This window comes from Colletotrichum costaricense, assembly GCF_030867565.1.
Source record: "Colletotrichum costaricense strain IMI 309622 chromosome Unknown Scaffold_24.1, whole genome shotgun sequence".
Classification (NCBI taxonomy): domain Eukaryota; kingdom Fungi; phylum Ascomycota; class Sordariomycetes; order Glomerellales; family Glomerellaceae; genus Colletotrichum; species Colletotrichum costaricense.
In genome coordinates, this window is record NW_026848253.1 from 206046 (window position 1) to 230992 (window position 24947).

The window sequence follows — 24947 nt, forward strand, 5'->3', positions numbered from 1 at the left end:
CTGCACGAATGCTGGTGGCCCACGCAGTTTAGGTGGTTCACGAATTGCCCGAGTGGGATGTCTCCAGCAACGCCTGGCTGGCTGGCCGGGGTCATGGTAAAGTCATACATTAGACAGCACCTTTGTAGTCTGTAGAGTCGTATTGCTAAGCCCCAGTTCCCCCTTTCTGGGAATTACATATTAGTACATAACCACACAGCGTTGCAAGCAAGCCTCATCCAAGTTGAAGAGTTTGCGCCAAGACCCTTCTTGGCAGCTTGGCTTAGGTAAGGAGAAAGTCCAACATGTTCACTTTTCCAAAAGCCGCATGTGCCGAGCCGTAAGTATCATCGAACTTCCGAGGGAAAGTCTTGTTGCTAACCGGGCTCACGAATCTGCGGAGATGCCCAACTTCGACCAAGCGAGAAATGAAGTACGACTTGTCTCCATCTGCATCCTCAACTTGGAACGACCAAATGGCAAAGATCCCTTGTCCTGTATTTCCGTTATCACAGAAACTAGCTGAGTCTTGGGGCTAATGTTGAACGTGGATATTTGTTTCAGAGACTCAAACATTATCGTGTCTTTTTGAGCGTTCCCCTGGAGGGTTTCTACCTTGTCAATCCGCTTTCGTTGGCTGGCTTTCTGAGTTCAGGATCCAACTACGAGAGGAGACAGAGGAGCTGGCCAGCTTGCCGAGGACAAATGGTAGTTCTGAACTTCTGATCAAGTGCTGCGTCTTCTGGTCCAAGTTTGGGCAAACCACAGGGTCCAATAGCAGCATGATCCCTTGCCTGTTTAGGCTGCGCTATTATTCGACGTGAAGCGGGCCTGCAACTATGTACGCTCAACAGGAGAGTGACAATACTTGGCAGAATCCAACAGAAGTCCAGTGGTGGATGCGTAAATCAGGCTACGCTCTTCAGACATGAGCAGGCCTCAGATCGACCTTGAATGCCTCTTTGGCTGTGCGCTTTGAGTTTCGGGCAACCCGGATGACTGAAAAGGGGGTTGATTCCTCTTTTTGAAAGACTCGTTGCAATACAGTCCATCTTCCTTAGCATCTGAACAGCTCAAAGATTTTCAACTACGCCTTTTCCGTCCCTTGCTGGGCACTGGAGGCTTGAATTCGTCACTGAGAAAAGTCGCCTGACATGCCGCTGTTCAGAAGGGACCAATAAGTTGTATCTACGCCTTGAAACGCCCAATCTCCAGCCTCTGCTGTGATTCCAGGGCATGGCCATCCGAGGTAATCGGCGCTGAAGCCCGCACACACGTCCTCGTGGGGGATGGTGTTGTCCTGACCGAGGAGTGCTTCCAAGGATACTGCTGGAGGAGTGTCTTGCTGGAGAGATTCCGATGCCACAGTCGTTGTGTTTGCTGGTGTGGGCAGCTGTGAGTGGCTAAGATCCAGCAAGTGCGACTCGGCTGTCTGATTTGCGGTGGTTTTGATATTGATGATTCCGAGATAAGGGATGCTCAACTGAAGATTCTTCACCTCTGATTCGGGGCAATGGCGTGGAGTTACCCCGTTGCAGCAGTCGACAATGGGGAGCAGCTGTTTGATAATCTCTGCACTCTCGCCGGATAGCTTGTCGTCGTTCAGCACAGCTAGTTCCTCCATTTTGGCCAGGACAGTTTCAGCCAAGGTCCGGTCCTCGCTCCGTTGTCTCGCCCAGTCCTCTTCCCGAATGCCAGGAGGACGACTGAGGTGACCGAGAAGAAGCGTCATGGCGGCCATGAGTGACGAATAGTCAATATGGCGGCATGAGAATGCTGCGTTGTTGGCGGTGCGGAAGATGACGCATCGTCTCAGGACGGCCCTACTAGACTCTAAACACGTATTCTTGCTGTAGTCGAACCGGGTGTTTGTCTGGTTGCGAAGCATGTATGGGAGGTGTAACAAGATGAGCAAACTATGGTGGTGGATCTGGAGCATCAGGTGCGACATGATGCTCATCTGGCCAGTGGTGTCGGTGTAGTCGGGCACGGGCGGGATCTCCCACCAGCTGCGTCCCATGGACTTTGCCGCGTGCTCGAGCTCACAGTCTACAGATTGAGTGATGGCAAAGGCTTCTGTCGCTGCAGTGCGATTTCTCTCAATGATTCGGAGCGAGATGGCCGTATATCTCTTTTCCAGTTTCTCCATCGGCGTGTCACGGACCAGGAAGGTTTCCGACATGAAGCTGTTATCCTGCGTGCCGGCAGAGAGACCAAGGAGTAGGGATAAGTATCGATCGCAGGAATTGATACGGGACCACAGCGCATGAGAGGAAGGCATCGTAGAAGGGTCAGTTGAGGGATCACACGACTTCAACGGCCGCGAGCCATCGCGCTCGATGCCCATCAGTTGTGCTAAGCTAAGAGCTCTTCTCATGGCGAGCCATGCTTTGCGGAGGTTGCCAGAGTTGACGAGGTAGAACCCTTCGAGAATGAGACACTCCAAGCCCTCTGCAGAACCCACCAACTCGTCGTTGGAAGTGACGGCGCTGGCGGCTGCTGTCCACTCTGCCATCTTTTCATGGATGGAGCACTTCAGGCAAGCCTCGAGTTGAGAAACGTCGAAGCACGGCGGCATCTGCTGCAGACAAATGGTCAACTGAAGCAAATGCTTTGCCAAGATAGCCGGGTGCTTGGTGACATCTGGCATGGCAGTGAGAGAAGAAGTCGGCTGGGATTTGCCCTCGAGAATATCTTGGTACGAGTAAAAGATGATTAATACGAAGATTGGGCCTCTGCTTGACTGGACGATGGTCTGGGCATCCTGAGGAGATGGGAACACGGAGTGAATGTCGCGGCATATCTTGTCGTACTTGCTGCCAGCACGAGGACGCTCCGCCGCAGGCGGATTCAGTGCGGATTGGGATAGGGGGCGGCCGGGAATCGGGGCGGAGACGGCGGTGGTCCCACTCACGGACTGCCAGGACGAGTCATCCGGGGTGACATTTGAATCGGAAACACGAAGGGAACCCTCGACCGACGGTGTTGGCGGGGTCGATTTGTTGACCGATGAAGGCTCTGGGCCCATTTTGTCGGCAAGCTTCACCATCAACTCTTCCAACCGTCCAAGACGCTGAGCAAGGCCGCGCTCAGGCGGGCCGGACGGCTCATCGTCGGTGAACTCCTGGCTTACGCAGGCGGCACCGCGAGCCTGGCAGCCATTGCAGGTTTCTTCTTCGTTGGAGGAGAATTCGCAGCGGATCTTTCTCTTCCTGCCTGGACGGGGTGTTAGTAAATCAAGAATAGCGATTGAATCGGGGAATTCGGCAGAGCTGGATCTCGCTCGGGAAACCGGAGCACTTCCACGGACGAACTTACACTGCCAGCAACTTCGTGTTCCCTTTCGGACTTTACGTTTCTTTGTCGGTCGTTCATCCATCTTTTCGGATGTTGTTGTTATGGGCTTCAAACCAAACGACTTGAGGACGAATGCTGCCTTTACATACAGTCAAATATCACAACAGAGGAGGTAACTCGAGATACCAAAGCTCCCTGAGTAAAGAATAAAAGTGAAAACAAAGACGTGATTTCGTTTGGAAAGCCCAGATCATCTGCCGTGGGCAGCTCTGGCTTGCTGCCTGTCTCACTGATGTTGTTCATGTCGTCGGTGCTTACGCATCTTTCGTCCGCTTCGTCCGCTCGGAGGCCGAAAACGGACGAACATCGGGCCTGGAACTGAGATGGGTACGTATCTCTGTCGGATGATCGTTGCGCATGTCACGTGTCCTTTGTATTTTACGTGCCTCGATTGGAGAGCCATCCCCACTCATCTAGGCGACAGGCGTTCACTGGCTGCATCGATTGGATCTAAGGATGGCTAGATCAAATTAGGCAAGCGTCTTATCAGTGTTGGTCTTGGCCCCGTTACGTACCTCCGCCGGGCCAATCTGCCTCCCCTTCTCTGCCTTTTGCTCTCAGCTGCTCCGTATCCCCCTCAACTCGCGATCCTTCGCAAAGAACTCGGGCCATTTTACCTGGTTGATGACTAACTCTCAGCATTGAGCGCGGCATTTGGACCAACTTTATTCACCAACCTTAGCCAAGTCTAGCGAGCCTTAACCAATCAGGCTTGTTGCTGTTGACGTGCAGCGGGGGGTCCTGTTGTCCTTTGTTGCCCCTCTGTTAGCTCGTTGCCTTACTGAGCACGAGTCTAGGGGTTGATGATATCGCAGGCCGACAGATTGATCTTGGCAGCATAACGACGACTGATCGTGGGAGATGTGGACGGGACTGGCGTGTGACGCTAGAGATCAGACCGGGCTTCAGCCTTAAAGGAGCCCCTCGGCTGGTCCAACTCCCCTTGACATGGGCCCCAAATCTGATTTCAAGTTCATCACCGTCGATGCCACTGAAGGGAGTTTCCAAACTGCGAGCAAATCCACCAGAAGTCATGCTATCCGAACTGCCATCCAGAGGGGCCGTTCGGAGCTGGGATCCTCGACGGCCTCAATTTCACAAGACACCATCAGGCAGAAGGCCCAGTTGAAGGGACGATTCAGGTTGGCGGGAACAACGCTCAAGTCAACCAAACCCAAGAGTCCAAAGCATCTGCAAGAACAAGAAAAAGAACAAGAACAAGAAGATGTGCAGTCAACTCGCTGTTCCCATGTATGCTATTTGTCCCCATCTCTCCACAAGACTCAGGCCGTCATCACTCACACTTCCGTAGTCTCCATCCGACATTGCTGAGTTTTTACACCAAGCATCGCTGCCACCCTGGGTACAGAGACTGGGGAGCGATAGCGCTGACCCCTTCAATACACTACCTATTCCCAGTAGTCCTTGCGTGGACTCTCTGGTGAAATATTGTAAGAGTCGCAGCTTCTACCGCTCACGAGCCGGACGCCGTCACACCACGCCGCTGCTGTGCGTCTGAGCTAACTCTCCAGTCACCACCAGATTTAATCTCAACTCCACTACGATCGATACTCAGAGACCATGGTTTCCCTATGCTATGCAGAGCGCTCTCATCATGCGCGTTACGCTGGCCTTGGCAGCAGAGTTTCTGACCGCCACCATGCCTCTCCTTGACTTCAAGCTCCAGCGCGAAGGGTACCAGCAAAAGGGGGAGGCGATGCGGATGATCAGAGATCGTCTAGCTTCTCAAGAATCTGCCCGTAGTGCAAGCAATGACCTCTCTGTTCTTGCTGGCGTGGCCATGCTGGGAAGCGTTGAAGTAAGTGATTTTCTAGCGCTCATATACGAATACCACCACCTCACTTCGATGCCCCAGTCCTCACACACATGTTGGTAGGCTTTTCAAGGTCACTTTTCGGCGGCAAACGTCCACTTGACGGGGCTCCACGCCATGATAGAAGCTCGAGGGGGACCGGAGACGATCAAACACGACTACATCCTCTGCCGCTGCATTAATTGGTGTGTGCCTTGACTTCCTTCAATTGCCCTCCACAACGAACGGTAACTGACCAGAATCCCTCTCCCAGGATCGACATCCAAGTGGCCTCGGGTCTCGGAAGAGTGCCAAAGTTCCCCATGTTCCACACTCTCGCGCAGGTATCTCTCCCGCCGTCGGTCGTGAATCGCGCAAGGGCGCCTTCCCTGCGACACCTGGAGAAGCTCGGCGGCCACAACCCCGACGAGAGCGACGAGCCGCTCAGGATCTTTGTGGCGCTGAGGCAGGCGATCCTCTCGCAGGCAGGCGGTGCCGTGTCCGTGGCCGCAGACGACATCAGGATCGTCATGAACACGGCTGATAGCACAATTCTGCACTTTTTATACGTGGAGCGCCGGACAGCGACGCCAGTACAGAAACGGTTCCTAGTTCTCGTCTCTGCGGCTCATGTATTTCTTTATACCGTTTTGCGAGAGATCCCGACGACGGGGCACATGGTTCGGGTCCTCGTCAGGAGGATGCGCGACGCCCTCGATGACGCGGATTCCATTGCACTCATCTGGGTGTCTCACGATGCCGCCTTGCTGTGGGTTCTCTTTGTGGGCATCGTCGGGTCCGGAACAACCGAGGACCGTGAGTGGTTCTCGTCGAGACTAAATAGCTTACTGGAACGAGCCAGGGGTATTTTGCCGCCGGAACGATGCAGGCGCGAGAACCTGCAGCAACTCCTTTCCGGGTTCCTCTGGCGGGATAAGCATTGCTTACCAGTCTTGGATGAAGTGTGGGCAACGTGGGAGCGCGGCCAAGGCGGTACTGGTGGTGGTGGTGGTGTTAGTGTTGGTGTCATGTAGAAATGAGGAAAATGCACGGATGCAGCAAACCACTTGGAGTTCCCACAACGTCAAATAACGGACACGGGATTGGCCCAGTTGCTGCTTGCGGGCTCCCCGTGCGTGGCCGGAGCGTTCACCGCGCGAAGGATGCATGGTTCGGGGACTCCAGCTTGCGATATCGTCCTCTTCTCGGAGTGGTCAGCGGCTGGGATGGTCCGGTTTGCAGCAATCTCGGCCGTTGATGCGTTCGTCCGGCTGAAACCGAAAGGGACCATGGACTGGGAACATCATGACAACATGGCAGCATGGCAAAGAGAGAATGGCACGACTCAGGTTTGGAGGAATGTCATCTCCAGGAACGACCAGACCGGTTCAGAACAGAGTGCGACGATAATTTCGAGGACGACCGCCACACCAACAGCGCGCGCCCTTTAACAAATTACAAACGCAAACTGGCCCCATCCCCGCAGTTCTACCCCGGATTCAATGACACAATCGGAATTGCCAACAGCTTCGTTCAGTCCATGTCCCTCACCCTCCCCTGCTCATGCTGGCCCCCCCCCCCGGTAACGAGGAGCGAGCAAAAGCCCGTCGCAAACCGCTTCCAGTTGCTCCTTCGTACGAAGATCTCGCACGCCAAAGCTGTGTAGTTCGGTTCTCGCGGCACGACGGCCGAGTCGTTTGACGCAAGTTTGAACCTTCGGATCCGCCAAACGCGGTAGATCAGCTAGTTTATCACCCTCAACTAGACGCCAATACAACCTGCTGATGCACAGTTGTTATCCATGGCCTTGTTTGCCTTGATTCGCCTTCTTCATCGACGTGTTGCGATTTCTCGTCACCCTTTTTTTTTTTTTTTTTTTCGCCTAATGTCTATGAAACCAGTTTCGCTTTGCCACGAATGTGTCCAGTTAATGTCGGGCGAGAACTCGGCGTAAATGCAACCTCCTTTCTCAACACCCACCAAAACCACACCAGCCTCCGAAACTGTTATCTCTGCGGTTGGTAATGGTTGTATGTCAAATTATTGAGCAGAAAGTCTCTCTGGCCAGTCAGAGTTGGCCTAAAGAACTGGCACAAAAAGAAGACACACGCAAAAAACAGGGTCCGTATGGGTTCCGTTCACGCACGAGAGAAGTCTGTCCGGCATGGATACTCGCTCCAAAAACCCGCGTCGCATGAGATCTCGCCTCGCTCGCCTCGCTCAACAGGCGGCCCTGGACGGGGTGGCACGGGTGGGAAGACGGGCATATGCAGGGGGGATCAGCCCTTTGTGCACTTTGTGTGGCCACATGTGCAGGGAAGTGCGTAGGAGGCGTCGACAAGCCTTTTGGGGCCTTCCAGTCGATCTTCTAGAAGCCTTCCCAATACGTGACAGGTGTGAGTGGGCAAAGGTGGGATCGGCATGGATCCACGACTCAAGGATGTCGGGAATCTACGGGACCGCGGCGGCGCTATTACGTCTAACTTTGCGGCCCTCTGCGGGTAAGCGGCCTTGCAACCCACGACTGGTTTAGCGCATCGAAGCAAGACACTCAAGACAATCCCAAGGCTTGCAGAAATCGCCTACGCCAGCGCGGGAAGGCAACTCGAAGGGGAGGAGGGGGACGGGTAGAAGGGTGGAAGGGTGGGAGAGATCCGAGAGACGTCTGCGCCTATGGGAGTCTTTTCCCACGAACGGGCTCAGGCCCCCCCCCCTTGTTCGGCAATCGTCACTCTTGGCTTTGGCTCTTGTTCGTTTTCGTCTGAAAATTTTTGAGCCTCATGCTCTTGGCCCAACGTCCAATGTTCAAAGTCACCTATGACGCTCTTTTCCTCGCTAGAGTTTCAGCAACTCTAGATAAGGCAAAGTTTTCTCTTTCGTCCGTTTCCCTTCTCTGAAAGGAGCTCAGACTATCTTTATTCAAATCCCAGTCACGTCAGGCCTCTTCCCAGCGCGCCACCGGTCGTATTTCGGGGTCGCCCGTGGGAACAGCAACATGGACTGACTCAAGGTGGGTGAGATGAGGCCACTCTGCGGCTCTGCTTCTGGGTCCTTTAGGTAAAGAATAGGTCACAATATCCACCCTATTACGATGCAAAAACTCTACCAATTGCCTCAGTCCCGCATTTACACGACCGTGAACAGAGCAACCCCGTCAACAACCCTCAACTTGCTGGCACGCGTTCCTAGTTTTCTTGACAACGAGAAATACAACTTTCCACTGGGAAACTCGGGGAAGCAGCACGCGGCCTCACGCAAAGACCAATGTGTCAATTCTGGAATCTCAGGGACGCTGGTCGATTTCGCGGGGAAAGTCTGCAACGGTTTATTCCCCCGCAATTTCACAAACGCACGGAATCCGGTCCCAAAGCAAGGGGGGCCGGGTTGATGATTCTCTTGTACAAAGTACGAGTCGTCGAATAGCAGAGCTTTCCGTGGGACTTGAGTATCCGTATGTCAGCCATCTAGGTAATCTGGCTGACGAACTCTTGCCGCCCACTCGCCCACTCTCTCGTCCCTCGTCCGTGGTAAGGCCATCTACCCATCCCCATCCCCATCCCATTCCATTTCCCAGGTGCCGGTGTCACCGCCCACGATCGCGGGGGGGCCAAAAGATAAGGACCCTGGTCCAATCATCGTAGGTTCCGGGTCTCAGTCGAGGTGAATTGCTTTCAACTCGACGAGGTCGAGCCCTCGGCCTGACTCCGGGGTCGGTGCTGATGCTCCGCCCTTTGCCACCATATATCCCGCCTCCGTCTTCCCATCTTCTTGTTGTTGTTTCTCTCTTTCAGTCCAACCGGCTCTTGACTCTTCATCTCTCTCTCTTCTCTCTTTCTTCAACCGAAGTCAGACCTGTTCAACCCGGTCCGTCCTGTTGTGCGTCCGAGTGTGTTTGTCTCATACAACGCCCTCAACTCCAACAACACCCATCTCGCCTTTGACATCATCCCGTCAAAGCGTCCTCCCCTCCTCCTCTTCCTCCGCCCGGGCCCCACGCCACACGCAAAACTTGGACTAGAGACCAAAAAAACCACACTCTCTCCAACCTTACACACACTCCAACAAGGAGCCCATCATGGATCACGACCAGATTAGACAACAGCAGGCTCATGCCGCCGACAACAAGGACACCAAGTCCTCCGACGGCGCCGCTGTCGCCCCCCAATTTTCCCGCGATGCCGTCTTCCCAGGCGAAGTAGTCGGCGAAGTCACCGACCTCAACCGCCAGGATCTCGAGAAGCAAAAGGCCGCCCAGGGCAGCGCCCACTTCCACCGCCTCGGCTGGAAGCGTCTCACCGTCGTCCTCATCGTCGAGGCCATCGCCCTCGGCAGTCTGTCTCTCCCCGCCGCCTTCGCCTCCCTCGGTATGGTCGCCGGCGTGATTGTGTGCGTCGCCTTGGGCTTGATCGCCATTTACACCAGTGACGTCGTGGGTCAGGTCAAGATCAAGTTCCCTCACGTGTCGCACTACGCCGACGCCGGTCAGCTCATGTTTGGCCGCTGGGGCTACGAAATCATCGGTGCCATGTTCGCGCTTCAGTTGACGTTCCTGGTTAGCTCTCACACCCTCACCGGCGCCATCGCTTTTGGCAACATCACCAACGACGGCGCGTGCTCCATTGTCTTTGCCGTCGTCTCCGCCATTATCCTGCTGATTCTTGCCATCCCCCCGTCCTTTGCCGAAGTCGCCATCCTGGGATACATTGATTTCGTCTCCATCATTCTCGCCATCGGTATCACCATCATCGCGACCGGTATCAACAGAGGTGAAATCACCACCGCTCCCTGGTCTGCCTGGCCCAAGGATGGTATCACGTTCGCCGAGGCCTTCATCGCCATCACCAATGTTGTCTTCGCTTACAGCTTTGCCATTTGCCAGTTCTCCTTCATGGACGAGATGCACACCCCGACAGACTACAAGAAGTCTATTTGGGCCCTTGGTCTGATCGAGATCTTCATCTACACCTTCACTGGCGCCCTCATCTACGCCTTTGTTGGCCAGGATGTCAAGTCCCCTGCCCTGCTGTCCGCCGGTAACACCATCTCCAAGATTGCGTTCGGCGTTGCCCTCCCCGTCATCTTCATCTCGGGATCCATCAACACCACCGTCGTCGGCCGCTACATCCACGGTCGTGTCTACAAGGACTCCATCATCCGCTTCATCAACACCAAGATGGGCTGGGTCACTTGGCTCGGTCTCATCACCGTCATCACCATCATCGCCTTCATCATCGCCGAAGCCATCCCCTTCTTCTCCGAGCTTCTGTCCATCAGCTCCTCGCTCTTCATCTCCGGCTTCACTTTCTACTTCCCTGCCCTGATGTGGTTCATGCTCATGCGCGAGGGTTCCGTCTTTGCCAAGGAGAACCTCATGAAGACTGCGCTCAACGGTCTTGCCTTCATCATCGGCATTGTTGTTCTGGTTTGCGGTACCTACGCCAGTATTGTTGAGATTGTGAGTTTCCCTGTATATGCCCACTCAAGTGTAACCATGCTAATTGTCTCGAATAGGACCTCAAGTTCAAGACTGGAAAGATCAGCAGCCCCTTCACCTGCGCTTCCCTCGCTTAAATACCAATCTCGTCGAATTTGTAGTTTTGATAGTGCAGATAATAATACCCCTTGAGTTATCTTGTAACATGCAGCAAAGCGTCTCAGCTCTTGCCATTCTATTGAGAGAAGCAACCATAGTAGCCCTTTGAGGGTGCAGTCCGATTTGTGCATGTTCAAGACGTAAGCCCTTGTGAAGAAGCCGAAGCCCGATAGGATTGCTCTCGCTGGACTATTAACTGCTTGTGGTCTGCTGCTGCTGAACCACACGTTGCTGTAAGATGTGTCTTGCCGGCTGAAAGACCATCTTGCTAACGTGTACACTCATCATTAATAATGCTTTCATAGAGTTCATAGGATCTTATTTAATAACAAAACCAATTGCAAGTACTAACTCCATGATCGATAAAACAGGCCCATGGTACCAAAACTCCAGGCCGAGTCCAATTATCCCACACGCCAACATTTCCATTCTATCCCCTTCCCCACCCCTTCACCAGCAACTCAACCACCAGCTCATTTCTCCGTTTCCTACGTGTTGCCCTTGTCTTAGTCACTTCCGGTGCTCTTCATCCAGGCTTCACCTGATTCGCTTCCGATACTCTTGAGCCAAACGCCAATCATGTTTCGGCGGATTTTCTCTGACTCATTATTGAGCACCAGTACTCGAACCCTGTTGCCCGGACCCCGACGAAGCCGGTCGATCTCGTTCACCTTCGGGAAGGTCAACATGTCGGTAAACTCGAATATTGCCAGTGACTGATAGTCTCCGAGTATGGCGTAGGGAGCGTCTTCCACGACGGCATGGGTGGCAATCCCGTGAAGCGTTGTGGTGACTTCCTTTTCGAACGGAGACTTGGGATGATTTTCGATTCCGAAGGTCGACTCAAACTCACGATTGTGAGGTGTCGTGTAGTTTCGGAGGCCACTTGTGAGGCGTAGGAAGTCTTGCGCAATCCCCTCATTGTTGGCCGTCTCGAGCATCTCCGTCAGCTCGGCGGCATTGTTTTGTGCCTCCTGCCACAAATTCAGCAGTCCCACAGGGGCCTTGTCGAGCTCTTTCTCGAACTCCTCCACGACGACCAGGCCTCTATCCTTGTGCTGGGCGACGAGCATCGATTCAATGGGTTCTTGACCAGGAGCGGTCAGTTTACACTTGGCCGTCCAGCCTGGGACGGGAATGATCGACGCTGGCTCGAATGGCTGGTGATTGTGGATCTTGATCATCTTCCCAGCTTGAGTCGTTCTATCTATCACCAAAGTTCCCGGCATGTGCCCTTTGACGAGAACCAGCCCAACATCTCGGTTGATGGAGTCTTCGATTGATCTAGCCACGTCCGATACGTTTCGGTGAAACAGGATGGTGGGGTTGGGACGTCCGAGGTCGACGCCGTCAAGCAGTCTGAAGTCTGCAGTATCTAAAAACCGATCCGCGACCTTGGTGTAATAGTCGCTAGGTGCTCGACTCATGACCCTTGGTAAATCGATGCGGTTGGCTGTTTCACCTGCATCGTGCAAGTTCTTCGACCTGGGGCAATCTCCAATTGAGATGTCCGGCAAAGGGGCGTCGTTGCGAATAGCTGCCACGATTGGCGGCTTGGCCTGTTGGTCACCCATTGTGACGTGTCTGCAAATTGGTATCGGTTACCTGATTTCTTGATGGGTTAGCCAAAGATACTGATGTAGGGTGAGGTAGAGTAAGATACCTATTCGGCAAATATTCCTATTTTGTCTAGACAGACCGACGGGATGACTGAGGAAATAACAGTCGGCGATTGTGGTTGAGAATCGTTGAGGGGAGCAAGTTGGTCGTTGGTCTCCGGGAAAACAAAGACAAGGTGGCTCAAGAAGGGACGCGTGTTGAGGTAAGGTAGGTACGCCTGGGAGCCAAGGTAGGCGTAGGTAGTAAACCTTCAGGTGAGGCAGGCGCGTCCCGTTGTAGGGCGGGTGGAAGGGGGAGTAGCGGTCAGAGTGAGGGTGGGCATATCTGACCTGGCCCTCATCTAGCCCTTAAAGACTACATGTATATTCACTTACCTACCTCAATGATGAAGCTGATCAGGAACACTTATCTTATCACGTGATGAGTGATGAGTCTCGAGTATGGTGATTGATGCTCTCATGACAAGTCTCTGACCACTGTCAGAGGAGACCAGGACGTGCCCAAACGAATAGTGGGGACGGGAGGAATAAGGTACTTGCCTTGATGGGGGGGAGACAGATCGAGATTGGCCAGTGCAGTTGCGGAGCCGCAGAACCTTAAGGTGCCTTCCTCGATTTTCGTACCTCACCTCACCTTACCCAGTGGGTGGCATTGTTGGCCGCCCAGCAACCTACCTCTATTTTCATTAAGGTATCCATACTGTTTTATTCCTCTTAAATCTCCTGTTGTTCTTATTGTTTCCTATTACTTTTAATATCTGTCCTTTTCTTTTTCTTTTTCTTGTCTGTGATGTAGTCTTTGAGAATACTAGGTAGCCTTTAGTTACAATACAAAGAATCGATCTCGTAATCATATTGCGTTGATAGGCATCTTTTTGGATCACCTAACTCCGAGGTGACTACTAAGGTACCTGCTCCCGTGAGTGGGTCTGACCATACACATTTGGAAGGTCCTCGTGATACCACCTTTGTGCCTTCCCTACCTCCCATGCCTCACCTTGGTACCGCACAAGGTAATCCGAAGCCCTTACCTACCTTGGCGCTTTCAATCTTCACTTTCGCCTACCCCAAGGTTTTTCATTCATCCTTGCCGTCCTTCATCCACAATTTTGCTCGGCTTTTCGTTGTACAACTGGGTTTCATCGCGAACCCGTCGATTTTGTCTCTCAAATTCAACAGGTAAGTCTACTTCCATTCAGCCTAAACCGGCATCAGACTGATCAAGGATATCAAAAATCAGACTTTGAGACGAAATCGACATGGCTTCTTCCTCTCCCGAGGAGACAGCTGTCAGACGTCGAAGGGAGGATATGGACATTCTCCCCGAACACGAGAAGAATTACTCGCTAGGACGACGACTTCTTCTCCGATCACACAAACCGCTTCCGCCCTACGGCGATCATCACTACCCGCTTCCGGATGGCTGGAATTCTCGCGACATGATGGTATCCGATGAAGAGAAGGCCTTTTCGCTCAGACGACTGGTTTTCCACCCGAACAATGCGCCCAAGACCATTGACAAGAACAACCAAGATGGCCATGCTGCTTCCATGGAGGTCGAGATCATTCGGATGATTGACGGCAGTGCTGGATACCATCCTGGTCCCCAAAAAGTCCTTTGCAAAGTTGTCGCTTCGCCATCGGCCGCCCCAAATGAACGAGAGCATGAGATCCCGTCTGAGGGACAGCTACTCTTCCTGAAGGTGTTCGATCCCTTGTTCTGGCACAAGACCATCGACATCACCAAGCGCCTCATCAAAGTCACAATCCAGGCCGACTCAGCATTCAGTGACGAATTCGGCGCCTACAACCGCCTCTTTGAAAAGGAGCTCACTGGCTTCCCCCATGTCGCTCCTCAATTCTATGGAGGATGGATCACGGAAGTCAAGTCGATCAACCCATCGTTCGCAGACCGGACCCGGGATGTTGCGGTGCTTGCAACCGAATTTATCGATGGCACCGGCCTCGACCAACTCTTTGCACTTGATGGCCCCAAGTATGAAGTGGTTGAGCTATACAACAGCGCCGAGTCACGCGATGCTTTCACCACAGATCTCGATACAAGAATGGATACTATAAAGCAGCTCATGGACGGTACTATGTCGGAAGAGTACATTGGAGTTGATCATTGCCGTTTTCACTCTAGCAATGTTATAATTTCCATGCGAAACCTCGGTGAGCCGCTGGAGAAACCCAGGGCTGTTCTGATTGGCTATGGGCAGGCGTTGGTCGATGATTTGCGCAGGGAGCCTGCTGACACGTACAAGAACTATCCAACAAAGCCCCATCCGTTCCTTCGATTCGGCTGGCAGAGACTGGAGTCTTTCGCAGGCTGGATCCCTGCCCATTGGAAAGGTCCGAACATCAACCGCCCGCGTTTGCTCGACCAATGGGTCGTTCAAACATTTGGTCCTTTGACGCCCAATGAAGAATATACCTTTCTTGCGTCCGACGATCTGGCCGAGCTCGAGGGAACATCTACAAGCGCCTTGCCCGAGGAACAGCCTTAGAGTGGCAGTCACCTGGAAACGGTTGCCCCGACGGTCGCGACTACTTCTGACCCCTCGGTAAAGTCCGTGGACTCCGACAATGCCCATGTCTCAACAACGCTTCCTACCGAGGAAGATCACAATGAGAACATTCCCAGCCTGAACGACAAAGAGGACAACCACAAAGAAGTGATATTGTGAGGTCCGCCCCTCTAACAACACGTATATATTCGTTTAGGGCTAATGGCTGTTCTCTGAGTCTGGCTGCCTTAGGTAGGTACACGACTGCAAAATCTCGTCCGGTAGCGACTTCCCCTGATGATATCAACCACCTCATTCAAGAGCTTGCCGTATACCACGTGACCACAGCAGAGGATGTGATTGACCTGGCCAATGGAGAATAAAGCAAAATATGTTCAACGGTATGAAGTTTGACAATGGACTACAACCTGCTTCCCAATGCTCTTTGTGAGTGTACTAATCTATTTGCCATTTAGGTCCTGTACATCGCGTGTATTCTAGCAACTCCTCAAGATGATCAAAAACCCAGTCAGTAAGGTACTAGGTAGGTAGGTAGTCGAGGTTGTCACTCCATTTCCGACCTTGATGTTGACCGGTAGTTCCATCACTTTGACAGCCGAACCAGGCCGTGCCCAGCTGGGATAGTGGAGATCTAGACGGGGTGAAAGTGGGTGGTGCCTTCCGTTTTCTGAGTCTACTGGACGATTTGATGGGCTTTCATTGGTCTGATTAAACAGCCCCAATTAAACGGGACTCTCGCTTAAGGCACCTTGATACGCTTAGGTAATCCGCTTTGGAGATACTGCCGTTATGTTCCTGTGGAGGTCGCCGTGGTTCTCCAATCAAACTCCTCATTCCATTCTTCAAGTCAACCTTGGGTGCCTTACCTTACCTGGTAACTTACCTTACCTTGACTCAAGTTCGGAAGGGGACTTTCATGCATCCCCTCTAAGACGTTCAATCGGATATGTCAGACAGTGTGACCAGAGGAGACAGGCGACGTCGATTCGCCAAGGTTAACATCCTTTGGACGTCCTTGTCAACATTTTTGGTAGCTGATGATCTCGACAGGCCTGCGACTTGTGTCGCATGAAGAAGGTCAAGTGTGACGGCGGTAGACCCAAGTGTACTAGATGTCTGGAGCTGTCTCTCATGTGCAACTATGCCGACGTTGTTAAACCATTCAAGCGGCGGACGCGGTCCAGTAGGGCGCAGGCAACAGCTGGAACCTCAGTGTCCGGATCACCTGATGATGGCTCGACTCGAGCCGAAGTATGTGTCCCAAATCATGACAATTTACAGGCAGCACCCGTTTCTCAAGAGCCCCCGTCCGAGCTGCACAGCAGCGGCAGCACTCCTCCTTCATGCGGAACGCGACCCTCTCCTTCTATAGGTTGGTTTGAATCAGAGATCAGTGGTTGTACTAGGGAAAATGTTCGTTGTCATTGACGATTTATCTCTTCAAGACTCTCTCATGGGTGCAGGACGAGACTTGAGATATTTCGGTACGAGAGGTCTCTATTCCGAACCAAATGCAAAAGTTGATTCCCTCTAGGCCCATCTTCCGCTATCGCGTTATTTCGAACTCGACCGCCACCGTTCGACGAGCAAACAGCATCGGCCCGGCGTCCAAATACCCCGTCGGGCTCAAAAACAGGATCTTGGTCTCTATGGACTCACTCCAAATTACAAGGAGTCTTTGAGAAACGGGTTCACTGCCATCTGCCGTCGTGGCCTGAAGCTCTTTCACTGGTTACGGCCTTCTTCGAGGAAAAATACATGGCTTTACCGCTCTTCCACCCACCTGCCTTTGTCGCACTGCTTGGTCAGCAATATTCTGGAGATTTCGATGGTGGCCCTGCCTGGTGGACCTCATTCAACGCTGTTCTGGCAATTTCTCAAAGGAGACGCGTTGAACAAGGGATGTCTGACGACAAGGAACTGGCCTGGGGCTATGCGGCTAACGCACTGGATACGGTTCTGGACATACTCATGAGGGCCACTCAAGTCATGTCGGTCCAAGCTCTGCTGATATTAGCCTGGTTCTTTCTGGGTACTCCCAATCCTCAGCCCAGCTTCATGTTAGTGGCCAACGCCATTCGACTTGCACACACCATCGGGTTACACAGAAAGGAGTGCAGCTCGTCACTGAGCCCTATAGAGAAAGCGACGAGAGCCAATGTATTCTGGCTTGCTTTCTCTCTGGACCGAGAGTTGAGTCTCCGGACCGGGCGGCCTCCTGCGCAAGATTTCGGTGGCTTTGAGGTTGATTTGCCTGATTTACTGTTGCAGCATGAGTTCAGCACCCATGCTCCTTCCAACGGGCTAGCCAACATTTTCATAGCCGCTTCTCGCCTGGCTGTCATCCAAGCTAAACTATATTCCAAGATTTATCTTGGAGAAGGGGTTAACCCAGGCGTCATTTCAGATGCTACGCAAGCACTAAACCAGGACTTAGATGACTGGCGAGCGGAGTTTTCGACAGTCTTGGATCTTGATAGTCATCCCGAGCTGACCAACTACTCTTCTGTTCTACGCTTGAACTACACCTATCGGCATTGCGTGATTCTGGTTCATCGGGCACAGAGCGAATATGACTGGAGGTCTTTGGCGTCGTCGGAGCGGTCATCTACAGTTCTGTCAGGCCAGGTCACAACCTCTATTCAGAACTCTGTGGATGCTGCTAGAGCAATTCTCCAGCTGGATGTACTCGTCCCGGATACCTGGAAAAGCTTGACTTGGTAAGTAATCCCATTGTGCGAACCGTGTCGCAATCTTTACGAACAGTTGCTAATTATTCCTACTAGGGACGTGATTCCGATCAGTGTCACTGCCACCCTCATCCTGTCCCTTTATACTTTGCGTCGACCCCGCACACCAAACGTCGCCGAGGACCTCGGTTCTGTCTCAAAAGCTCTGAAGCGTCTTGCCTCCATCGAACTTTCTGAACCTGGCTCATATTTGACTCCGGTACGAACGGTGTGTCAGGATGCGTACAGGGCTGCCCTAGGGGCCTTCAATACGTCCAACAGCACATCATCGCAACCAGGAAATACGACCTCTGACCAAGGCCAAACTGCCGCTCACGGCAAACAAGTCCACCAAGAGAGCACTTCGGACACCATGCGAGACTCTTCTCAAGTGGCTTTATCAGATCTTTCTCCCCTGCTCGAGCCTCATCACGAAGCAACTTCGAATCCAAGCAACGGGATCAACGGAACTAGCTTTTTGCCGTTTGACCAGAATACCCTCGATTCTTGGGGTGTTCCTTGGGGATTTGAACATCTTTTGGGAGACGATACTTCGATGTTCATCTGATAAGCTAAAGCGTGCCCGAGGCTATCTGCCATTCCGGACGAAGATACATACAACAAGCTTCATGAGATCCACTCGGGCTTCGACCTTCCTCTTCGACCTGTCGGCTCCTCCCACCCAATTTGAGTCGTTTGAAACTTGAACGCGGGAGCCAGAACTCTGATGTCCTCGTCGAGCCCGTAGTTCCGTCCGCTCATGTCCCAGAAGTATTCGGGATGGGTGAAGATGTCGGGGCGAATCTTCTTCCAAGACTGGTGCGTCTTACCAACTAGAGTGCCCATATCGTCGTAATGCCGCGGGCTGAAGTCGGGATCCCGGGCTCTGAGCTCTCGTTGCTGCTCTTCGGAGTAAAGGCCCAGGTTGTAGTACCAAATATTGTACTGCGTCAAGCTGATGTCAATATCAAACGTGACATCCTCTGATGTACGAGCAATCAAGGCCTGGATGGCAGCCGTGGCACCAACCAAGCCTGTCTGGTAATCAGAGTTGGCTGAACATTCGTTAGCAAGCATCCATGTGCACCAGCGAGTCCGAATGACTTACGCAAAAGCGGGACAACAGCCTCATCTAGGCCGAGAAATTTGCCTTGCAGATGAGAAAGCCCAACCAAGCAGTCACTAATCTGCTGCCATCCAGATCGATGAGCTAGTGGTCCCTTGAATCCGTAACAGTTCTCCCGCATGTAGATCAGGCTGGGATTCAACTCTCGCAAGGAGGTCGTATCGAATCCCAGTCTCTTTAGAGCACCTGGACGATATCCATCTACTAGGATATCGGCACCCTTTACGAGTTCAGCAAAAGTCCTCTTGCCATCGTCCGTCTTGAGATCAATGTTGGTATCCCGTTTTCCCGTTTGCAAGTCTGGCATTGTCGCCCCAAAGTCGGGCAGCTTATCGCATGACACGCGGAGAACATCGGCTCCGAGGACGCTCAGCATCTTGGACACCGCCGGGGCCGCAATGACCCGGGAAAAGTCAATGATCCTGATGCCCGCGAGCGGCTTGAACCCCTGATCATCTCGCGCTTTCGGCCACTCTTTCCTCAGAGCGGGCACTCGGGTCATGTTCCATAGTGGTTCCTTGGACATGGTTTTGCCTTGCTCGCTGGTGAAGAACTCATCTGGTGTGTAGCATACGACACCTGCTTGTTTGTACTTCTCGTTGGCGACTTCTTCGATTTCTTTGGAATGCCAATGGGCGACTTTCTCAGTGTAGATCTTGATGGCTTCTTCTGGGGTCACGTCGACATCTTCAACACCCAACATCTCCATTGTTGGCCCAGCGTTCATCGACCCGTGCAAGTGGTACCATCTGCCGTCCTTGGTTTTGTAGACATTTGTTGCGTACCGCCTGATGGGCTTTGAGGACTGGTGTATGTCCATCTTGGCAATCTCTGCCGCCATCTGCGGGTTCTGAAGAAACTGCTTGCCGCCGACCGTTGGCAGCAGAACGGATTCCAGGAAAAGCGTCGCGGCGTCGGTGTTGACTTGGACATCTTGATACTCTGTTCCGTACCTCTCTGCCGCAGCGACGTTAGCTGCGGTGGCTAACAGGGCGGTTAGAGAAGCGGACGACTCGGTGATTTTCAAGGGCGTGAGGACGAATGGTTTCGCATCATCTCCAAGAAACTTGACGTTTGTAGCGGCTTTCTTGAAAGAGTCTGGGAGACGCAAGGCGGGGTCGGCCAGCAAAACATCATTGAGAATTCGAGATGCCTCGGAAAAGACTGAATAGTCTGCCATGGCTGCAACCTTTGGTGAAGTACGGATGACCTCAACGATATCGTCGTTCCTGCCAAAGTTGTAGGAAGTTATATGATCAAGATCGGCCCTATATACATGTCCTTTGTGCGCCTCGGAAACTCCCTAGGCCAGGGATGTTGGGGTCAGCTTCATGTCGTCAGTGCCACAGCTGCTCAAAACTCCGGCAGATTCGCCTCTACGATGTTTCGGGCTCGGCCCGATGCAGCAATCGTCTGCCGGCAGATGGAAATACATAGACGATGGACCTAAGAAAACATCTCCTAGTCATGCGGAGTATCTGACGAGTCTCTCATTCGACGCGCTCGCATTTCTAGCTGGGACTCGTTTCACCGGTGGCATGTTGGTGGGTCTTGGTGCCGGAGTTTCGCGTTCGGAGTTTTGGTCACGGAGTTTTGAGCTCCTGGTGTGACATGCGCCTGGCACAGCTTTCATCGTGGATCTAGACCTCCCCGCTCATGTCGGAGAGTGGCATTCGGTTTTCGGGGCCAATGATAGGCAATAGCTATCTCCCTCACTATTTACTCATCGTCGTAAGGACTCAGAGAATCAGAGATGGTGTCCGATCGTAAAAGCGACAGCTCCCTGCCCTTCACGCACTATTAAATGCTCAGTCTGTTGATTAGTGGAATTAGAATATTAGAAGCTACCTGATTTGTGAAAATTACTAAGAGAGCGACAGCAACACTTCGCCAACCTTGCACGTCTGCATCAGACTGCAGCCTACTGAGCCATGTCAGGGTTGAACTCCAGCGCCAACCAGACATCGACGTTCTTGCCCTTTCCTCCCTGCCACTTGTGCCATGGGTAAGAGACCACATTGTTGTGACCACGGACAGCATCGCCGTACGAGTCGCGATACCACAGACCTCCATGCTCGTTGAGACGGGGAAGTGGGACCTTGTCGAAGTCATCCGGTCCGGCAGACTCAGGCTCCTTGCCTTCCTTGAGCCTCCACATACCTCCGGTCTCGGTTCCAGGGGAGAGACAGATGTGGATCTCCTGGAAGATATCGTTACCGTGGTTGTGAACTCCACAGTTGACATTGTGTCCTGCAGAGGATATGGTAAGCAAATTGATCAGAAACAGTTTCTGCTCCCTGAACACTATTATAACTCACCAGCAGTCCAGAACTGCAGATGCGCGATCTGTGATTTGTCGTCTTGGAATCGGAAGTGGAAGCCAGACATGTTGGTGAAGTCAACTCCCTTGAAGTTGTCACCCCACCAAAGATCTTCAACCTTGGTGAACTTGAGGTCGGGGAACTCCAGGCCAAGTTCTTTGGTGTTGAACGTTGTCTTGACGGGGACATCCCCGGCCTTCTCCCATACGCCAGGCTCGCCGAGAGAAACAATTCTCAGGATGATGGCCCCCTTCTCTTTGTCGGCGCTGAGTTCTTTGTCTTCGCTGGAGATAGGCGCGATCCGGGGGAAGGGAGGCAAGCCGAGGGCTGTACGAGTGCCTTCGATATCAGCAACGGAACCGTAAAGGACCTTGATGCCATCCTTCTTGCCCACAGGGATCTTTGCTCCGAGTGGGTGAATCTCGATGCTAATCGCGTAGTTTGCAACCTCGATCAGAGGGAAAGACTGTTGACTCTTGACTTCCTTGGGCCGAGCGAGATACACCAAGCCCTCGTTGTCCCACACCGTAGGTACGATGTGACGCTCAGTCACGGCGGGCTTGGGCTTGGCAAACTTATTGACGTGAAGTGTAATGACGGGCTTGGGCTCTTCGTAATACCGAGGAACATTGTACTCGACCGAGATCAAGTCAAGCTTATCAGAACCGGTGAAGTTACTACGAACGTGCCGTGTCAGTATTATACCAGCCAATCCGACACGGCCTCGGTAACTTACCCAATTGCGATGCGAGCTGATGATTCTTCTGCGATCTTCCACTTCGCGAATAATCCTTTCTCGACATCGATTGCCTTGTAGTACATGATGCCCTACAAAATATGAGCTGCTGAGGACCAAGTGTTGCGTTTCTACTCACCTTATTCGGGTTGGGTCCCTTCGTTGGCTGTAGAACTGGATGTCAGCAACCACAATCTTGTCATAGATGCGGGTCGTCGTCCAGACTTACAACAATAGACTCCAGGTCCTTGTCGCGATCCAGAGAGCCGAACAAAGCCAGGAGGAACTCGTCATCGCCATCGCCTATACGTAGAAAGCCCTCAGTCAGCCAGTCTTTTAAAGCGCTTGCCAACAAACATAACATACCATCGAAATCGGCACAAACAATGTAGTGGCCGGGTCCATCACCGTACTTCATAAGCTGGTTGGGCGTGCCATATATATCCAGGATGTGGCGCCTCCACTGTGTATCTTTCATACCACGACCAACCTTGGACAAGACGCAGGCCGTTGTACCGTGAAAGGGATCCAGCGTTGCAATGTAAGCAAATGGGTCGTCGCCGATCTTGCCAGCATCAGCACAGCCAGTGCCCCAATGGTCACCAGATCCCGGCGATAGAGAGTTGGGCTGTTGTCGGTCCTCTTTCGGCTCTCCACTCGAGAGGAGCTGTCGCTTCCACGAGCCCTCTTCATAGTAAAGCCAGTTGGCACCCTCGCGGGATGAGACCATGATAGAATCGAGTCCAGTAGGACCATTGAATCTGGATTTTGTTTAGCTCCCGGAACTTCTGCTCCTCTCGTCGGCGCGCGGAGTGAAAAGCGTCGACCTACTTTTTAACCGTCAACTCATGAATGACGGTGAAGTTCTCATCGTCAATGATTGAGCGTTGCCACTCAGTGCTGACAACTGTTAGCAAGTCACTATGTTGGTTCAAGGCAGTCGACTCACGCATTGAGGACATCCTCAGGAGCTTGGAAGCGGATGATGGGGATGGGGGTGATCTGTAGATAGTGATTAGAGAGCAGGAACAGAACGCATTCTGCCACGGCGACGACAGGCTAACCTTGTCGTGCGGTCCACAAACAACCGATGCGGCAACAATCTCCATCACAGATCTAGTCAAAGGTCAGCTCAACGAACAGCAGTCTAGATCTTGTGAGTTTCCATCCTACTTTTGTGTAAAGTATCCAGCCTTCATGCGATGCATTGCAGGCCAACGGCCGATCATGCGGAGTTTCCAAGGCTCCTTTCCCAAGTTCTCACGACCGGGGTTCTCAAGCCAGGAGATCCAGCCTCCCTTGGGATCACACTCAAGCATGAATGGGCCATAGTCGTGGCAGACCACAATGTCGGTCAACCCGTTCCTGTTGATGTCAACGGCCACGACGGCGACTGGGCTGTCGAACTTGGCCACTTGATACTTCTTCCATGCTATTAATTTCATGTCAGAACCATTATCTTGTAAGTAAAACAAGCATTCCACGTACGTCCAGTGATGTCGATCTCTGATGCATAGAACTCCTCGCCCTTAGCCTTAGCCTCATGTTTGGCGGCGGCAATAGGGTTATCCAGGAACTCGATTTCTCCGGAAGCCAGTCCAGATCTTAGAAAAGAGTCAGTGTCGATCGGGTATTAGACGACCAGCCGCGAGTTATTTGAAGATGGAGATTCTTACGCAACAAGTCCTGGAACTTCGTCTTCACCAAACTTGAACGTCTCGACCCAGTAGCCGTCTTTTCTATTGTCTTCAATGACAGCACGCCCGAATTCGGGCACTGGAAGGTCGATGGACGCCATTTTGTTTTCTTCAGAATTAAGATAGAGATGAAATGCTTGGGGGGGTTGATCTGCTTGGCCTCGCATCCAAAAACCACAGCTGCGCAGCAAGTTTTATACTATCCGACCAAATCCAAGTCATCGTGGAGAAACTGCATGTATTCACGAACTTGACACTCGCAAAAGCATGGACCCGGTATCGCTAGCAACATAGTATTTTTCATCCCCGCAGGCCGGATCTAGAAGTAGTTGAATCAGTCTCACCATATTGGCTTGCCGGCAGATGATGTCTTAGCTCAGCTTTTCCGCATGGCGAACAGTCGGGCGGGGTATCTGGCATGCAAACGCCCGACGCAGGGACCGCCAAGTTCGAGACATCAACGCGGCCAAATGTTGTGTCTAGGACAAATTCGACTCTGGGGCAGGATCCGCGGGTGATGGAACGATCAGGGTCCGGTGGAGATTGCATGATTCCGGGCTCGGAACTCTCGGCGAGGTCGAGAACTTGGGGCTTGGAAGTGGCACCATGGTAGTAGGCAGTATGGTGAAAGTTGGCCAATTTCATGGTCCACCTTAGGACTAATTCTGGATCATTTCGTGAACGAGGAACGCCCGAATTCCTGAAAATATGGCCTGATCTTCGGGGAGCTGGCTATGTGTTTCCGGCTCAGATAGCTGAGGGGCCAGGCTGAAGTGGTGATAGGGTTTCGCATCGCATGCAGACTTCTGTAGTAGCCTTGCCTGCGCCTCTATTTTGAATCAGATCTTTAGCACCTCGTTGGGAACGTCCACGGGTCTACCCAGCGAATTGCGTCGACGCGCGTTCAGCCTGCTCAAGGGTCGGGTTTGCGGGTTCTTTGAACGGTGCCTGGGCACCAGCGTTGTTCCTAGATTCTCGCGCTCCCGTCCCCAATGGAACACAAGAGTCGGTCCAATGATTGCAACCTATAAGAGACATTTGTCTCAGCCTCCGAGGCGGCCCGCGGTCCGCCCCGCATTCGGGGATTCGGTACTGACAGGAGTTCAACGTATGAAATACATGTGTATTTGCGGGGTTGAGACTATTCTGGTTGAGAAAATCACAGCAGTTTATTAAATGCCCGTGATACTGGACGAATGCAAATCTGATAAATCCCTCACCTGAACCATTACTATTCTGGGACGACTTGGCTCGACAAGCTGAGTGACATACTCGATGATCATCCTGCGATGGCTGGTCAACCACCGTGTCACACTGGAAAAGGAATGATACTGTCTCTCATGAGTTGTTCAGACGCCACTATTTCAGGAAAGTTCAGTGAGATGAAAATTGGACTGTTATCTCAACATTTTCCCGGAATGAAAACGGCAGAAGTGGGGAGGAAAC

The 24947-nt window shown here is 52.6% G+C and overlaps 8 protein-coding genes across 8 annotated transcripts; 4 read left to right on the forward strand and 4 right to left on the reverse strand.

Annotated features, from left to right (window-relative positions):
• Positions 1 to 1111: 1111 nt before the first annotated feature.
• CCOS01_15466 (uncharacterized protein) lies at positions 1112 to 3358 on the reverse strand (the record flags this gene model as incomplete). The annotated part of the gene is made up of 2 exons (XM_060463605.1): positions 1112 to 3195; positions 3298 to 3358. 2 exons carry the CDS (start codon positions 3356 to 3358, stop codon positions 1112 to 1114), a joined length of 2145 nt encoding a protein of 714 aa, XP_060305749.1.
• Positions 3359 to 4284: 926 nt separating this feature from the next.
• On the forward strand, positions 4285 to 6600 carry CCOS01_15467 (uncharacterized protein; the record flags this gene model as incomplete). Its single annotated transcript, XM_060463606.1, has 5 exons — positions 4285 to 4587; positions 4940 to 5155; positions 5234 to 5355; positions 5424 to 6162; positions 6262 to 6600. 5 exons carry the CDS (start codon positions 4285 to 4287, stop codon positions 6598 to 6600), a joined length of 1719 nt encoding a protein of 572 aa, XP_060305750.1.
• A 2624-nt stretch (positions 6601 to 9224) lies between these two features.
• CCOS01_15468 (transmembrane amino acid transporter) lies at positions 9225 to 10720 on the forward strand (the record flags this gene model as incomplete). The annotated part of the gene is made up of 2 exons (XM_060463607.1): positions 9225 to 10604; positions 10661 to 10720. 2 exons carry the CDS (start codon positions 9225 to 9227, stop codon positions 10718 to 10720), a joined length of 1440 nt encoding a protein of 479 aa, XP_060305751.1.
• Positions 10721 to 11248: 528 nt separating this feature from the next.
• On the reverse strand, positions 11249 to 12316 carry CCOS01_15469 (uncharacterized protein; the record flags this gene model as incomplete). The annotated part of the gene is made up of 1 exon (XM_060463608.1): positions 11249 to 12316. One exon carries the CDS (start codon positions 12314 to 12316, stop codon positions 11249 to 11251), a length of 1068 nt encoding a protein of 355 aa, XP_060305752.1.
• Positions 12317 to 13620: 1304 nt separating this feature from the next.
• On the forward strand, positions 13621 to 14871 carry CCOS01_15470 (uncharacterized protein; the record flags this gene model as incomplete). The annotated part of the gene is made up of 1 exon (XM_060463609.1): positions 13621 to 14871. One exon carries the CDS (start codon positions 13621 to 13623, stop codon positions 14869 to 14871), a length of 1251 nt encoding a protein of 416 aa, XP_060305753.1.
• A 1432-nt stretch (positions 14872 to 16303) lies between these two features.
• Positions 16304 to 18189, forward strand: CCOS01_15471 (fungal specific transcription factor; the record flags this gene model as incomplete). The annotated part of the gene is made up of 3 exons (XM_060463610.1): positions 16304 to 16376; positions 16427 to 17612; positions 17679 to 18189. 3 exons carry the CDS (start codon positions 16304 to 16306, stop codon positions 18187 to 18189), a joined length of 1770 nt encoding a protein of 589 aa, XP_060305754.1.
• A 59-nt stretch (positions 18190 to 18248) lies between these two features.
• On the reverse strand, positions 18249 to 19927 carry CCOS01_15472 (formyl-CoA transferase; the record flags this gene model as incomplete). The annotated part of the gene is made up of 2 exons (XM_060463611.1): positions 18249 to 18676; positions 18730 to 19927. The coding sequence occupies 2 exons, from the start codon at positions 19925 to 19927 to the stop codon at positions 18249 to 18251; spliced, it is 1626 nt and encodes a 541-aa protein (XP_060305755.1).
• Positions 19928 to 20668: 741 nt separating this feature from the next.
• On the reverse strand, positions 20669 to 23602 carry CCOS01_15473 (uncharacterized protein; the record flags this gene model as incomplete). The annotated part of the gene is made up of 12 exons (XM_060463612.1): positions 20669 to 20997; positions 21066 to 21745; positions 21805 to 21896; positions 21944 to 21970; positions 22034 to 22107; positions 22171 to 22565; positions 22636 to 22704; positions 22754 to 22806; positions 22869 to 22920; positions 22978 to 23236; positions 23293 to 23408; positions 23481 to 23602. The coding sequence occupies 12 exons, from the start codon at positions 23600 to 23602 to the stop codon at positions 20669 to 20671; spliced, it is 2268 nt and encodes a 755-aa protein (XP_060305756.1).
• Positions 23603 to 24947: the final 1345 nt, after the last annotated feature.